The sequence below is a fragment of the Lepidochelys kempii genome, chromosome 8 (genome assembly GCF_965140265.1).
Source record: "Lepidochelys kempii isolate rLepKem1 chromosome 8, rLepKem1.hap2, whole genome shotgun sequence".
Taxonomy (NCBI): Eukaryota; Metazoa; Chordata; order Testudines; family Cheloniidae; genus Lepidochelys; species Lepidochelys kempii.
In genome coordinates this window covers 91300175-91315695 of record NC_133263.1, presented here as the reverse complement: position 1 = coordinate 91315695, position 15521 = coordinate 91300175, and the positions used below count along the sequence as shown (strand labels likewise).

At 38.9% G+C, this 15521-nt stretch overlaps 1 protein-coding gene across 3 annotated transcripts; it reads left to right on the top strand.

Moving 5' to 3' along the window:
- Nucleotides 1-626: 626 nt before the first annotated feature.
- Nucleotides 627-15356, top strand: USP1 (ubiquitin specific peptidase 1). 3 transcript variants are annotated; one of them, XM_073357487.1, is made up of 9 exons: nt 627-690; nt 1697-1944; nt 3991-4114; nt 5680-5787; nt 6373-6533; nt 7882-8588; nt 9391-9561; nt 11062-11263; nt 13778-15356. In XM_073357487.1, exons 2-9 carry the CDS (start codon nt 1775-1777, stop codon nt 14514-14516), a joined length of 2382 nt encoding a protein of 793 aa, XP_073213588.1. In that variant the 5' UTR covers nt 627-690; nt 1697-1774; the 3' UTR covers nt 14517-15356. The 3 variants fall into 3 exon arrangements, with proteins under 3 accessions (XP_073213588.1, XP_073213586.1, XP_073213587.1); XM_073357485.1 differs by lacking the exon at nt 627-690 and adding an exon at nt 782-963; XM_073357486.1 differs by lacking the exon at nt 627-690 and adding an exon at nt 1057-1450.
- Nucleotides 15357-15521: the final 165 nt, after the last annotated feature.

Sequence of the window (15521 nt, the reverse complement as noted above, 5' to 3'; positions counted from 1 at the left end):
GGACGGGGGTGGGGGGTAATAGGCACCTATATAAGACAAAGCCCCAAATATCGGGACTGTGCCTATAAAATCGGGACATTTGGTCACCCTACCGCCAGGCCGCACCGCCCACAGCTCGGGCTGGCCTCGGTGCTCGGACTGTTACAGCGCCCCGGACCACGGGGACCACGCGGGAACTGCTGCCCACAGGGCACGGGCACAGCCGCCTGGGCCTGCGCCGGCTTTGCCCCGTCCGTCCCCCACACGCCACCCGCGCTCCGCCCTACGCCTCCCTCTCTGCGTCCCCCCACCTCTCACGCCTCGCTCCAGTCCGAGAGCCGTTAAATTACCCGGGACCATTTGAACAGCCTCATAGGAATAATCCGCTCGCGCAAAACGCTGATTGGGTGATCTTCTCGCGCGGTTATTGGCGGAGGCGGCAGAGGGTGGGTGGGGTTGAGTCTGCGTGTCAGGACCTACTCACTTTCCTTGGAAAGGGAGGGGGGAGCAGACATCCATGTACGATGGTTTAACCCGTCCCATCCCCTTCCCAGGCTCGAGCCCTCTGGCCAGGCCTCTACCGCCGCACGCGCGCGCCCCGCCAGGACCCCGCGGGCTGGCAAATATATTGCCTGAGTCCAGGAGACAGACAGTTGTGGTGGGGTTCCTAGGGCGCCCCATAATGCGGCCCAGCGCGCCTACCAGATTTTTGTGAGGAGCCGACGCTCTGTTAGCTGATGCTACCCTTTCAGTCCCGAGGGTCCTGGAGGGATTTCTCTGCTGGCGTTTGCTCTGGAAGGCCGCACACGCCCTGGCGCGAGGGGGCAGGTGTCGGGTCCTGGGGCTAGGGAAAACCCGCCAACTTTCCCGTTGTGGGGAGCGCGGGACTGGGGCGCCCTGTAGTCGCCATAGCAACCAGGGAGGGTGATTCTGGGAGAGCATGCCCCCTCCCGGCGGCACCGGGGCCAAGCGAAGATGTAGCGGGTGAGGAGACGCGGCGCCGGCAGGGACCCTCCCCCCGGGAGTCAGGGGACTCACCCCGTCCCTTGCGGGTCAGGAGCGGGGGAGGGGGAGAGGGCGCCTCCGCTCACCTTGGGGCCGGTGGAGTTTGGGGGTTTCCCCGCCCGCCTCAAGATGTGCCTGGGGAGCCTGTAATTCCTCCCCGGGGGGAGGGGGCATGGCTGGAATAAAGGGCTTAGTCTGCTTTAGTCTCGCTCGCTGGGTGCGCCAGGGGCCCTGCGGCGCGGGGCAGCGGCCGCTTTCCCGCGTCGGGGCCGAACCCCGCTGCAGGCTCGGGTTGTTAGTGCTCGCAGAAGGTGCTGTCGCTGGGCGGGCTTCCCCGCCACTGAACCCCCAACAACAGCCCTGCTCTCGAGAGCGGGTCAGGCAGGCTCCAGCCCATTCGTCCCTTGGCCTCCCTGCTGGAAATGCCGCACGGGCACCAGGCGGTGTGGACCGTGTCTGCTGTGAGGTGGGCCCGGTCTTCTACACGACACTGAAACGTCAGCGTAGCCCCTTCCAGGCAGGCCCCTGGACACAGAGACGACCTGGCTTTGGTCGTTTCCAACCCCTGCCTAGATTCGGAGTGCTGAAGGTGGAACGGCTCTTGCCAGTCCTCTGAGCCACGCGGGCCACTAGAAAGTACAGTCATGAACTTTTACTGCATGCATGGCCGCTTCCCATAATAAAAGTAAATGTAACATTATGTATTTGACAGGTGTTACTACCGACTGCAGCTTTCTGTCTAGGGTGATCTTATTCCCCGTCCCCATTATTATTTGTGAGTGAGGAAAAAATGCCAGGTGTATTACCAACTGACGCTACTGGGCTTTTGAGAGGTAGCCCGTCAAAGAAAAACAGGCTTTCCCTGAAGCTTTTCCAAAAAAAGGAAACTAAAAGAGCACTGGATTTTACAGATTCACAAGAAAATGAACAAAAGAGTCCAGAATACAGAGGCTCAGAAATGTATGTAAGAGAAGATTTTCTGATTATAACCTAGGTCAATGCTAAACGTTCTAATAAGTATTTTTATTTTATATCAGAAATAGTTTGTTTAATAATGGACAAGTGGGAGTAAAAACCATCGTAATAAATGGATGTCTTATCAACCTGGCTCTTGAAAACTAAACTGTTATGCTTACTGTACTGCTCCAATAGAGAGTAAATGTCACAAAGCATATTATAATGGAATGCTTGAGTCGGTTTCATCTAACTGAACTGATTTTGGTACTTGAAACCTAATTTAAGAAAATGAGAGGTGACTGAGTTTACACTTATTATGGATGTTAACCTTGCCTGTAGAATGTCTTTTTAACTTGTGGAGAATGTGATCAATATACTAAGCTAACAAAGGATACTTATTCAGATTTACATACCAAATTATTTTAAACAAATTGATATTCTGGCTTTAAAGAATTTGCAAACAACAAACCTGTTTTTCAAAATGAGATTGAAGTGAGCCTGGGCAAGGTTCTGGATTTTAAAGTCCTATTTCTAGTACTTGTACAAGCATTGGCAGTCCCAGTACTAGCTTTCTTCCATTGCATTTCACCAGTGTCCTCAATTCCAGAATGAGGCTTCCAACTCACTTCCTACCAGCTAATGAAGAGGGTTAGATGGGAAAAGGAAAATTACAACTGCACTGATGACCATTTAATGCGTTTGTTCTGTTACACCAGTGGAATGTGTTATCAGTCTAATGCTTCTACATTAGCTTTTGGTTGCTTCGTTGCATAATGGACTGAGTCTTGCCCTTGGGTTTGTGTGCAGGAATTTCTGTGACGATAAGCTTTTGGTGATGGGATGGGGAAGGGTTAGAATGGAAAGTATACACTGTGGCATTTTTCACTTAGTGCTGCAGTAACTAAGTCTATGAAAACTCAACCGTTATAGAAGAACTTGTAGGATTTTTTCCATATTTGTTTGAAGGACTTCAGAAAAAACTGCCTGACCAGGTGTAGCACGTACATAGGTGTCCTACCAAATTCACGGTCCATTTTGTTCAATTTCACAGTCAGAGGATTTTAAAAATAATTTTCATGATTTCAGTTATTTAAATCTGAAATTTCATGGTATTGTAACTGTAGGGGTCCTGACCCAAAAGGGGGCTGTGGTGGGCAGGGTTTGCAAGGTTACTGTAGGGAATCATGGTACTATCACCCTTACTCCTGCACTGCTGCTGGTGGTGGTAGTGCCTTCAGAGCCTGGCAGGCGGAGAGCAGCAGCTGCTGGCTGGGAGCCCAGCTCTGAAGGCAGTGCTGCCAGCAGCAGCGTGGAAGTAAGAATGACATGGTATGGTATTGCCACCCTACTTCTATGCTGTTGCTGGTAGGGTGCTGCCTTCAGAGCTGGGCGCCCTGCCACCCTGCTCTGAAGGAAGCGCAGAAGTAACGGTGGCAATTCTGTGACCCCCGCCACAATAATCTTGCAACCCCCCCACCTTCCCCAACGTGCTTTAGGTCAGGACCTCCAATTTGAGAAACGCTGGTGTACCATGTGAAATCTGTATAGTATAGGGTAAAAGTACACAAAACATCAGATTTCATGGGGGAAACCAGATTTCACGGCCCATGATGCGTTTTTCATGGCTGTAAATTTGGTAGGGCCCTACACGTGGGTATTGTACTATTCCTGGAATATCTGTGTGCTTATTGCAAATCTTTTTGCATAAATTCCTAGAAAATACTGTTTCTGTTGAGTGGTTCCATCTTTGCGCATACAGCATAGCACAAGTTTCAAAAACTGGTAGTTTTGGTACCATCTATGATCTGTTGACAGTATACAAAGATTAATTTTATATAGTAGTGTAAGGGCCAGATTTTTAAAGGTATTTAGGCACCCAACTCCCTTTAAAAATCCAGCCCTAAGTGTTAAAATATGTTTTGTAAGAAGTTAATAATGTGAAGGACAAACACTTCAAAAGGTCAAGGAGATGTATATGCATGTGTTCTAAGATATTTAAAAAAAAAAAAGCCTTACTTTCTATTACATACTCTCTTCTCTGTTTAATAGTGATCAGGTTGTTCCTGCAGCACAGCCTCCTTCACCCATTAGTTGTGAGAAAAAAGACAATATGCTGCCTTTTGTGGGCTTGAACAATCTTGGCAATACTTGTTACCTTAACAGCATACTTCAGGTAAATTAATATTTTGGGGATTGGAAAAGATATTTGTGTTGTTGTTGTTAAACATTTTATACAAGCATTTTAGACTCCTAGTTTGACGAAGTATTGGGTAAAAATGGGACTGAAGGGAGATACCACACACTCAAGGCAGCCAATGGTGCACATGTATCTATATCTACTCCTGCTCACGTGCAGGAGTAATTGTTTTATAAAGAAATTACTGCGTTGCCCTAAAGGTTTGCTTCCAGGATTGGGCATGAGTTGACCAGACTTGTTCTCTGACCACACCACTTTCCTCGTTTTGCGTCATTGTGCCAAGTTGGGTGCACGAGTGGAGGCAGAACTTGGTGGTGTAAATCGCTTTGTATTCTGCAGAGGGATGCAGATTGCCCTTTAATTTAATAAAGCAAAGTTCCATCCAACACTAATAGTTGGAATATTCTAAGGGATGCTATCAAGTAGTTGAAACTCTCAATTTTATTATTTGTTTTCCAATTTATGAAATTTAAAAAAATAACTAATTTGAATCTCTTAAAACTGAAGCACTCCCCTGCAATGTTGGAAACTCTATCTTTGTACTAGTGCAGGAAACTAGAAAGACAAACCGATGACTAGTCACTTCTCTACACAAGTTTAAAAAGTGTAGTAAAGTGAAAAAATAAACAGTATAAGTGATGAAAATGAAACAACTGTTTAGTTTACTTTTCAGTCATTCATGTTAACTGACTTATCTTCTATCCCTTTAACCACTTGGGTGGAATTTTCAAGTGCCTAAGGGAGTCAGTTGCCCAATTCTTATTAAATTTTGAAGCTTTAAAATCACTGGGAGTTGGACATCTGACTCCCTTTGGCATTTTAAGTATTATTAGTGAGACTTTTTCATATTTCCACCTTAGTTTTAGTTAGTGGAGATAACTATATAAATAGTCGGGGAATTCAAAAGTAAGCTTTTCACTACAGCTATGCATTCCTGAATATCAGCAGTATTTACTCTCACTGTACTGTAAAATGAGTGTTGAGTAGCAGGGAGAAGTTTAACTTTTGAAGGATGGTCTCATGGTTAAATTGTTGGGCTGAAATTTGGTAGACAAGGTTCCCTGATCTGCAACAGACTTCCGGTGTTGGATTAAGCACCTAATCTTTCTTCCTCAATTCCTTACCTGTAAAGTGGAGATAGGAAAGAATTATCTCACAAGGACTTTGGGAGGATAAATTCATTAATGTTTGAGGTATTACGGTGTTTATGACCTCCATTTCCTCAAATGCCACAGTGATTAGAACCACATAAGTACCTAGGTAGAACTTCTTTAGCTTTGTGCTTAAGTTTTTAACACATTTTTATATATACATAAAATATTGTTTTTAAATTGTACTCTACCTATATTTGCAAAGTCTGGACCATCAAGGTTTCTGCATCCTTGCGTGCTGTGTAACAACCTAGGAGATGCAGAAGCAGATCTTGGCCTATGTGCATGGACTTTAATATTCGTTTTAACTTTAGTTTCATGTACAACTTTTGCTAACTTTACAGGTTTTTTTTCTTTTTTTTTTTTCTTGTTTTATACTGCTGCTGCTAGGTGTTATATTTTTGCCCTGGCTTTAAAACTGGAGTGAAACACTTATTTAACATTATTTCAAAGAAGAGAGAAATGTTAAAGGATGAAGGAGAACAAAAGTCAGACAAGGTAAATTTTATATGTATCATTTGATCTTTCTTTAGCTGTAATTATGCATAAAAGCAGCATAAATTAAAGTGTCATATCTTGGTATATGTAGGGGCACACAGTAAAGAGCTTTCTTTAACTTCCTGTTGAAGAAAATTTACCTTTATTATAGTGGAATAATTTTTGACTCATTTACAACTTATAACAGTGCTCTTCAAAGTTATTTCTGGAAGGTTTATAAGTAAGACTGCAAGTCTTTCACGGAGGTCACGGAAGTCAGATTCCGTGACTTTCTGGGACCTCCGTGACTTCCACAGCTGCAGCGGCTAACCTCAGAGTGGCAGCAGGACCCAGGCCGACCCCCGCCCTAGAGTTATTTTGGGGCTAGAATATCCAGTGGAATCTGTTCGTTTTTCATATTCACTTTTTACAGGCAAAGAAGCAATATATTTAATGTTTCAAGAAGCACCTGCTTCCATCCCTTTAACTGATAGAAATGCTGTCAATGACTGACAGAAAAGGGATGAAGGAGGCAGGGTTAAAAACCTTCAACTGTTGTATTCAGAGGCAAAAGCTCAACTATTGTCTTTTCTTTTATGATTGCAGGGAAGTTGTAAAGAAGATCCTTTGGCAAGTTATGAACTAATCTTCAGTTTGCATTCCTTGATTCTTTCAGTGGAACAGCTTCAGGCCAGCTTTCTATTAAATCCAGAAAAATATACAGATGAACTTGCTACTCAGCCAAGAAGGCTACTAAACACACTTAGGTATAAATAATCTTAAATGAAATGTCGGAATTTTCACTGAAATTTGAGCTGATTATAATTTGTGTATTACAATTTTAAGAAAAAGTTGGGGGTTGATGTTCTTAAATTTGATACACCAGCGTAGGAAATGTGTTGTTTTTCCACATTCCATGCAGGGGATTGCATCAGTTCTGCTGCTCAGTAGAATTCTCTAGCAGCCACATAATGAAACTGATATAATCCCAGTCAATTTTACTGTGGGAAGGTGGCCCAAGATAAAATTTGTGCATCTACTGTTTCAGCTATCTCTTGTCGTATCAAAGTTTAGAGCTAAGATTACAGGCCTTGATCCTGTAAGGTTCTGAGTACTTTGGCCCAGATCCAGCAAAGCATTTAAATACGTTTGTCACTAGAACTACACAAATGCTTTAATTTAAGTATGCGCTTAAGTGCTTTGCTGGATCAGGGCTAGAGTGCTCAGCACCTTGCAGGATTCAGTCTGTGAAATGGCCATTTGCCCCTAGCCTCCTTTCCATGGCTACCTGTGGTACATGGACCTTCTCTTCAGGCCTGGACTTTTTATCCAAACATCCCTAATTTTGAATCTCAAATCATATTATAGTTAGCTACTTAGTAAATAGTCTGCAGTGGTGAATGTCTATTTTTTTATTCTTAATCCAGTGCCGAAGTAGTTCTTAAAACTGCTCTGCTTTTTGTCAATTATAGCACTTAATGGGGATGGGCATTATTAAATAATTGAGGTAAACTGATGTTGTTTATTGATAATACACCTGGACATTGATCTTGTGGTATTGTTCTATCACAGAAAGGCAGTGTCTAGAAAATAGAGAGGGGACACAAGGAGTTAGGAATGTGGGTTCTATGCCAGACTGCCTCCAAATTATGACATTGGTCAAGTCAATTCACTTCTTTGGCCTCAGCTTTCTCATCTGTAAAATGTCCAGAAACATTTATTGCACATGAATATTGTGAGGTTGTGTCTGTATTTATATATAGTCTTTCAGTTGAGAACATAAGTGTTTTACAAACTAATACATCTGTATCAATCCTTTAGTATTAGTTTCTTAACGTCTATTGGAAAAGGTAGTCTTATGTTCCAATATTTTCATCCTTTTGCGATTAACACAGAAGTGCTACACAATTTTGTATTAGTTCCTGAAACGATCAGATCCTTCCTCTTTGACTCTTCTTGTGTTTCCACCCCAGTCTGTGGACTCTCTCACTGCCAGATGTAAATTAAAAATATAAAATCTGTGTAGGAGTTCCATTGTAACACAATAACTGATCAAGTGGTAGTCTCCAGCTGTATCATTTCAAAACTATATAACACTTCCCTTTTTCTTTATAGAGAACTTAACCCTATGTATGAAGGATATCTACAACATGATGCCCAGGAAGTATTGCAGTGTATTCTTGGTAACATCCAGGAAACGTGTCAGATATTGAAGAAGGAAGAATTGAAAAATATGCCAGTGGAAGAGCCTGTAGCTCACTTGGAGAAGTCTAATCAAAATACTGAAAGCAATGGCATTAACAGCCCTGTTGAGGAAAATGACTATGCAACAAGCAGTCACACTGCAGAGGGTTCTGAAGACAAACTATCCAAAGGAATTGGGAAAAGGAAAAGTGACACTGAGAGTGGGAATGCAAAGAAAAAATCTAAAGTATCCAAGGAGCATAATGCAGTAGAGGAAAATCAGAGACAGACCAGATCAAAGAGGAAAGCAACAGCGGAGAAACTAGAAAATCCTACGGAAGCCATTGATAAGTATTCTATTGAAAATGAGATTGCAAAGCCAACACAGAAGAAATCACGACTTAAATTAAATTGGTTTAAGTCTTCAGGCAAACAACCCAGCATTCTGTCTAAATTCTGTAGTGTCGGAAAGCTAGCAAACAACTTGGGATCCAAAGAGCAGATGAAAGAAACTGATGCCTGGGAGATTGAAAAGGCATCTGTAAAGTGTGAAAATGGTAATATAAAAGAATACTGTGAACTTGCATCCCCTGTGGAAAGTGCTGGTGAAAAAGGAACTGAAAAACCACTACAAGAAGGTTAGTAAAAGTGTGGGCTTAATGTAAACACAGTAGGACTAAGAAACCACTACATCGGGGAAGTTGGTGCTCAAATACCATAGTGAGGATATGAAATCTATTTTTCCTTAAATGGAAAATTTCTACACCCAATGTAATCCTAGATTTTTTATATATATATATATATATATATATATATATATATATATATATATATATATATATATATATATATATATATATATATATATATATATATATATATAAAAAATACCTGACATACAGATGTATCTAAGACATAGAATAATAATTAGAAATTAAAGCATGAACAGAAAATAAGGCTCATTATAGTAATGCAATGTAAAAACCTTAGAAGAATGCCAAGTTTATACTTGTATTACCTCTTGCTAATTTATAATGTAGAATGTGGGTTGTGAACTTGAAAAGTCCACAAGTGTTTGTTCCGCACAAGAGAATTATTTATCATTAAGGTTAATGCCAACATATACACAATCCATGAATGATACAAAACAAATTACCCAAGCTGAGACATTTTCAATAAAAGGATAAATCTAGAATCTAATCTTAAAATAAAATTTGAGTATTTCAAGATCAAGATTTTTTTTTCATATGCTTTATTCAATATACAGTCGTCATGTGCTGGTTTTTATGGTCTGTTAAATATTATAATACAAATGAAGGAATGTGAATATCTAAAACTGAGACCAAGTCTGTTGTGCTTAATGCCAGTTCAGGAAGAATAGTACCAATAACTGTCCTTAATGTACTACTCTGAATAAGAACTTTATTTAACTTTTTCTAGGTTCAGAGTTAGCTGTTTTTGAATTAGTGGAGAAACTGTTCCAGGGTCAGTTGGTATTGAGAACACGATGTTTGGAGTGTGAATGTTTTACTGAAAGAAGAGAAGACTTTCAGGACATCAGTGTCCCAGTACAAGAAGATGAACTTTCTAAAGCAGAAGAGAGTTCTGAAAGTAAGTAACAGTAAAGGGTCACAATATACATATCTGATTCATACATTTATAGTTTTGGGGTGCCCTTGATGTTTATAATGTTACTAGAAAATGCTTTTGGTCCTGGCCACGTCAATATCTTATGATTTTCTTTAGAATTGGAAACCATAGCCTTGATAACATGGATGGATCCAAAAAGCATTAAAAAAGTTATTTTAAATTCACTCTCCTGATATGACACAGGTGCTTGCAATCCTTTTATTCATTTGAATGGACACTATCAACTTGAAAGAGCATTTCTATCTGGATTTTTTTTTTTTTGCCTAATGTATTTATAACTAACCCTTCAGAGTAAAATGTTAGGGAAATATTTTTTTCCAGCTTGTTTTGTGCATCTAACAACTTGGTGTATATAGTCAATTTTAGTTCCTTTCTCACAATTGATCAGTTTGATAATGATGATCGTGGGCCTACCCTTTCTCCCTTGTTGTAAAAAATCCTTTTAAGGAGCAAGGAAGTAGAAAACCCCATATCTAACCCTTTGAGAAAAAACAGGATATATACTGCATGAAGCATGCTCAAACTTTTTTTAAGTTTCAGTTTGAAAATGTAAATTGTCATTGTTCCTTTAGAGTGTCACCAAGATACTATGCATTTTATATTTTTGTGTATTTTCTCTCTCAAATTATATTGGTGTTTCTTGTATGGTGTCCCTAAGGCTACTTCACAAGTATCGATGATTCATATTTGTTTTATGTGAATTTTCCAAAACTGATGCACGTATATATTAACACACTAAAATTTATTTCAAAGTTGTAAAAACTGATTTTAAAAACTTCTAAATTCAGGGTAGTAAAGAAAAGGTTGTTTTAACTCCCAATGATGTAATTTGGGGGAGATTTTACTTTTCCTGACTTCCTATTACATTAGGTGGGGAAAGATGAAAATATTAATGTTGAATTAAAATAGACTAAATCTAATTCCAATTAAGTTTTCTTTTTTAAAGATTTAAAAGTTACTATCACTGCAGATGTTGGCAGTGAAGCTTTTTAATATATATATTTTTAAATCTGGTTTAAAGCTGTGAGTGCAAGCCAGACATGACAGGGAAGAGAACTTGCTAGTTATTTTGGAAACCTACCTACCTTTTAAAAATGGGCCAAATTCTGCTCTTAGATACGTGTGCACAATTCCTAGGGAAGTCAGTGGGAGTTGTGCACTTGTCTTATCTCAGCCTTTGAAGACCCTTTGTTTAAATCTGAAATACAGCAGCACACCAACTGTTTTTCAATCTGAGTTAATCTACATCCTGGGTAGTATCTCTCATTTTTGCACTTCCTGAAATTCAGTGAGCAGAGATGATTTGCTTATCTTGGTTTTCAGTCTGTTTGGTGCATTTTTAATATTCTTAACTTTAATACTAGTTCTTGCAAGTGTCTTAACTTTTATAGCTTTGTTTTAAAATTCTTGTGGTATATATTGGAAATGTAAATAACTATCTGTAATAATTCTCTTTTGTAGTTTCTCCAGAGCCAAAAACAGAAATGAAGACCCTAAAATGGGCAATTTCACAGTTTGCATCAGTAGAGAGGATTGTGGGAGAGGATAAATATTTCTGTGAAAACTGCCGTCATTACACAGAAGCAGAACGCAGTCTTTTATTTGATAAAATGCCTGAAGTTATAACCGTTCACTTGAAGTGCTTTGCTGCTAATGGTTTAGAGTGAGTATTGCAGATAAACTATATTAAGAAACAGTGCTGCTGGAAGAGAAACCTTGCCAAAACAGATGCAAAAGTTTAAATAACAAAACTTGTTTGTAGCCTGAATTTAACTTTGAAAAATCCCTTGTGAAAACAGGAATACAAGTAGTTTATTATTTAGCTGTTTAGCACAGGCTCTTCATATTTTAGCAAGCCACAAAACAATTTTCTCAGTGTTTAGATTACCAAGTTTTGTAATACCCTTGTGAAAGCTGGCGAAAATATTCTCAATGTCTCATGCCAACATTATTGTTTTTCTTGTGTTCCTAATGGAACTTGAAATTTTTTTTGGGGGGGGGGAGAGTAAAACTTGTTTACTTGCTAATATCAACTATGGGGATAGGGATAGGTTAACTATTTCAGGATAGGTAGTTAAAGCTACAGAGCATAAAACTGGATTTGGCAACTGTAGATGGTAGAGATTTTGTCACTGAGGGAGTAGAAGACATTTTAGAAAAGAAAATATTGGAGATTAGCCTCCCAAGTTCAAAACATATTTTTAAGGTATACCAAATTTGGACCATAGTAATTTGACTATGTCTTTGACTTTTAAAAAACTCAACTAAATTAATTCAGTTACTATAAGTCCCATTTATGTCTATACCTGTAGCTGAGCATTGGCAATATGCTCTTATACTATGTAAATCTTTATTTTGCTGACAAGGTTACCGTGCCTAATTTCAATATCTACTTTTTCTTCCAAATTTATGAATGTGAATAAAAATATTCTAGCAAATAGAAATGAATATGAATAGCACAATAACAGTACACATCTGAGAATTGGCTACAGCAACATACTTAATACAGTTGTTTTGGGAGTAAATTGGAAAAGCGCTTGAGCAAGTCACAACAGCACTATTCAGATCTCTGTAGAGAAATAACCTTAAGGTGACAGAAGGCCACATCTGAATACATTTTCATTATATTGTGAAATGTATTAAGGTTATTCGTTGTAATCATCATCCAACCACTAAATTGGAAATTTAATGATATAGCATTACTGAGCTCACTTACAGTTTTTCATATGTTGAAACAACATATGCAGATTTGATCTGGCTTTCCAGCCCTCCCAGTATTATAAATTACAAGTGATTACTTTCCTGCCATCTGCATCATTTCCTCAGGAAGCAGTAAACGGACAAACTGCTTATTGTCTCAATATTCCACCACTTTACTTCAGTCCCAGAACATGTTCCTGCCACTCAATACTGCACAGAATCAGAATTCAAGATATTAAATGAAATTACCCAATGTTACAACTTCACTTACTGATTTAGGATGTTTTAGAGGTTGAAGCATGATGCCTGGGAATCAGGAGATATATTCTGTTCCAAAAACCTGTTAGAAGCTTCCTGTGTGACCTTGAACAAGTCACTTAATTTCTTAGGGCTTTAGTCCCGATCTATAAAATGGGGATAATATAAAATGGGGATAATGAATCAGACGGAAGAGCCCATACATTTCTGATCCTTCTGCAAGCAATTCAGAAATAAAACTATAGGGGGTTTTTGTCACAGGGACCCTCAATATTTTTGATCCTCAGTTTGTTTATAAGCTTAAACAACACTTTGTCTTCCTTGAGGATTTAGTTAGCAATTTCCAGGTGACAGACATTTTCCAAATGTCGTATCTTTTTTTCTTCTGTCCTGGTGATCTTCAGATCCTCACTCAAAAATATTCACACTTCCATCCAGGCAAGTGATGCTATTTTGAACTGAATCCAGTCTCCTCATTTTCCCTTTGAACGATCTTGAATGCTTTCTGCAAAGGTATCGTCAGCCAAAGTGCAAGGAAGTAAGAACAGAGATCAAACTTAATACTGGAGTCAGGGATGCAGCTGAAACTGTCTGGAAAGTTTATTCTAAGGTTCCACTTTTTGGTTTCAGCATTTTAACGTGGAATAGCAATACAATATTGAAATCACTAGGCTTGGAAGAACAAAAGACACCTGCAAAACAAACAAGAACTGCCTAAGACAGTGAGCCAAAACACTGTCTTAGGTCACACCCATTGAGAGCCTTTCTAGTTTATACATGAGAAAGTCAGCTCCTTTCTAATCTGGCTGGAAGAAAAAAATAGGACAACAAGAGTGAAAGCTGAGCAATTGAGAGAAGAAGGGATTTTTAATCACTGTTTAAAATTTTGGATTTTTAGTTAACATCTAGTTAGTGCCAATAATTAACATTTTAGAGAGAGGAAATCTTGGTTAAAGATTCAGTTTCACCCTTCTAGTTAAGTTGTGTGTTAATACACATCCCCCAATAATTTTTTTAGTGATACTGGGGAAGACCAGAATTGACATTCCTATTATTTATAAGTTATAAAACAAGCAGAAAAGTTTTCTGTTGTTGTTTAAGTGTCTATACATTGGAGTAGCAGAAAAAGGCTAGAAACTTCCCCCCCATCATTTGTAGGTCACACAAAGAAAAATGTGAAATGATGCAGTAATCTAACTTTACCATTTTTCTTTCAAAGGTTTGATTGTTATGGTGGACTGTCAAAGATAAATACTCCCTTATTGACACCTCTTAAATTGTCACTAGAAGAATGGAGCACAAAGTCTACTAATGATACGTATGGATTATTTGCAGTAGTAATGCACAGTGGCATTACAATTAGCAGTGGACACTACACTGCCTCTGTCAAAATTACAGATCTTAATAGTTTAGAATTAGACAAGGGCAATTTCATCACTGACCAGATGTATGAAGTGATTAAGCCAGAACCACTGAATGAGGAGGAAGCAAGAGCTGTTGCTGAAGATTATGATGATGGTGAAGTCTCTTTTAGAGTCAATGGAAATGCACAGTCAAGTAAAACTTTGAGCAAAAAGAATATGGAAGCTGTTGGACTTCTCGGAGGACAAAAAAGTAAGTCTGACTGTGACTTGTACAACAACAAAGCAACTAACCCTGATAAGGTTGTTAATACACTAACTGAAAATAAAAATTTTGAGTCTACCAGTACTAATGGGATCTTGGAGTTTGATAAAAGTACTGAAAATGGTGATCAAAATGGTATAGCTTTCAGTGGACTAGAAAACAAAGCTTTGTATGTGTTACAAAGCTTGAAGGAATATGAGGGAAAGTGGTTGCTTTTTGATGATTCTGAAGTGAAGGTTACAGAGGAAAAGGACTTTCTGAACTCTCTCTCCCCTACATCGTCATCTACATCAACTCCTTACCTTTTGTTTTATAAGAAAATTGTAGAGTGATACTGTATTTTGTAAATATTACAGATTTGCATACATCTGTTGATGTGCTTTTTGCATCAAGATTACCTTGATGTAACAGCTGTTTGTCTTTTGAAGCTACTGGATGATATTATTATAGATCTTACAATTCTGTGTAAACAGCACAATTTGAATTAACAAACCATGTCATAGAACTTTAACTCCTACTATAACTTCTGTGCTGCGGACTAGTGATGTCACCTTCTAGGAATACAAATCTGTATAGATTCTTAAGATGTCCAAAAATACAGTCGTGGCTTTTAAATAACTAGTTCTGTCACACCTGACTTGTGTATTATTAGCTTTTTTTTAAAAAAAATAAAGTTATTTGTATTCACATTCTGGAGTAAATTTATATTAACTACTAAAACTCATCAGAGGTTGTGTATTTTTGTAACACTGGAAGCAATATTTCATATCTAGTCTTTGGGGCATCAGTACAGGGCACAAAGTAACAGCTATAGCTTATTGATGACCTTCTTCCCCCCCCCCCACATATCTTTGCTGTGGTGTTCAAAGTACAAAAACTAACGAGGTCTTGTTAACTCATTTAGTGGATTGGAAGGAGTGGTACCACATCTTAAAGTTTAACTTAATAGTGGATGTGATGCATACTAAGATTCTTTATATTGCAAGTATTAACTGATTCCTGTTCTTAAAGATTTGAATGAGCAAACCTGCATCTGTTTTACATAGGTGTTAAGTGGACAAAGTGTAAATATGTGTGATATTGTAGGTATACCAGATGTATTTGTGGGAGAAAGAAAGCAATTCAAATTGCTGATCTGTATGCAGTGTAATAAAGTATTTTGTATTTTAAAAGCCTTCTAATTTGCATATGTGTTTGGGTGGATTAAGAATTGATCTTATTACCTTAACAGACTAATTTGTACTAAGAGCTCACTGAAATATGGGAAAACTAAAGCATTGGCTTGATAGTGTGTGTACATAGATGTATGAAATAAAAACATAAAATGATATGCATTA

Bases quoted from the DNA above. Each gene is read 5' to 3' on its own strand.
- USP1 (XM_073357487.1), top strand. From the start codon at position 1,775: ATGCCAGGTGTATTACCAACTGACGCTACTGGGCTTTTGAGAGGTAGC. The intron at 6,534-7,881 runs GTATAAATAATC...TTTTCTTTATAG, and splicing joins AGGCTACTAAACACACTTAG to AGAACTTAACCCTATGTATG. The intron at 11,264-13,777 runs GTGAGTATTGCA...TTTCTTTCAAAG, and splicing joins TTTGCTGCTAATGGTTTAGA to GTTTGATTGTTATGGTGGAC.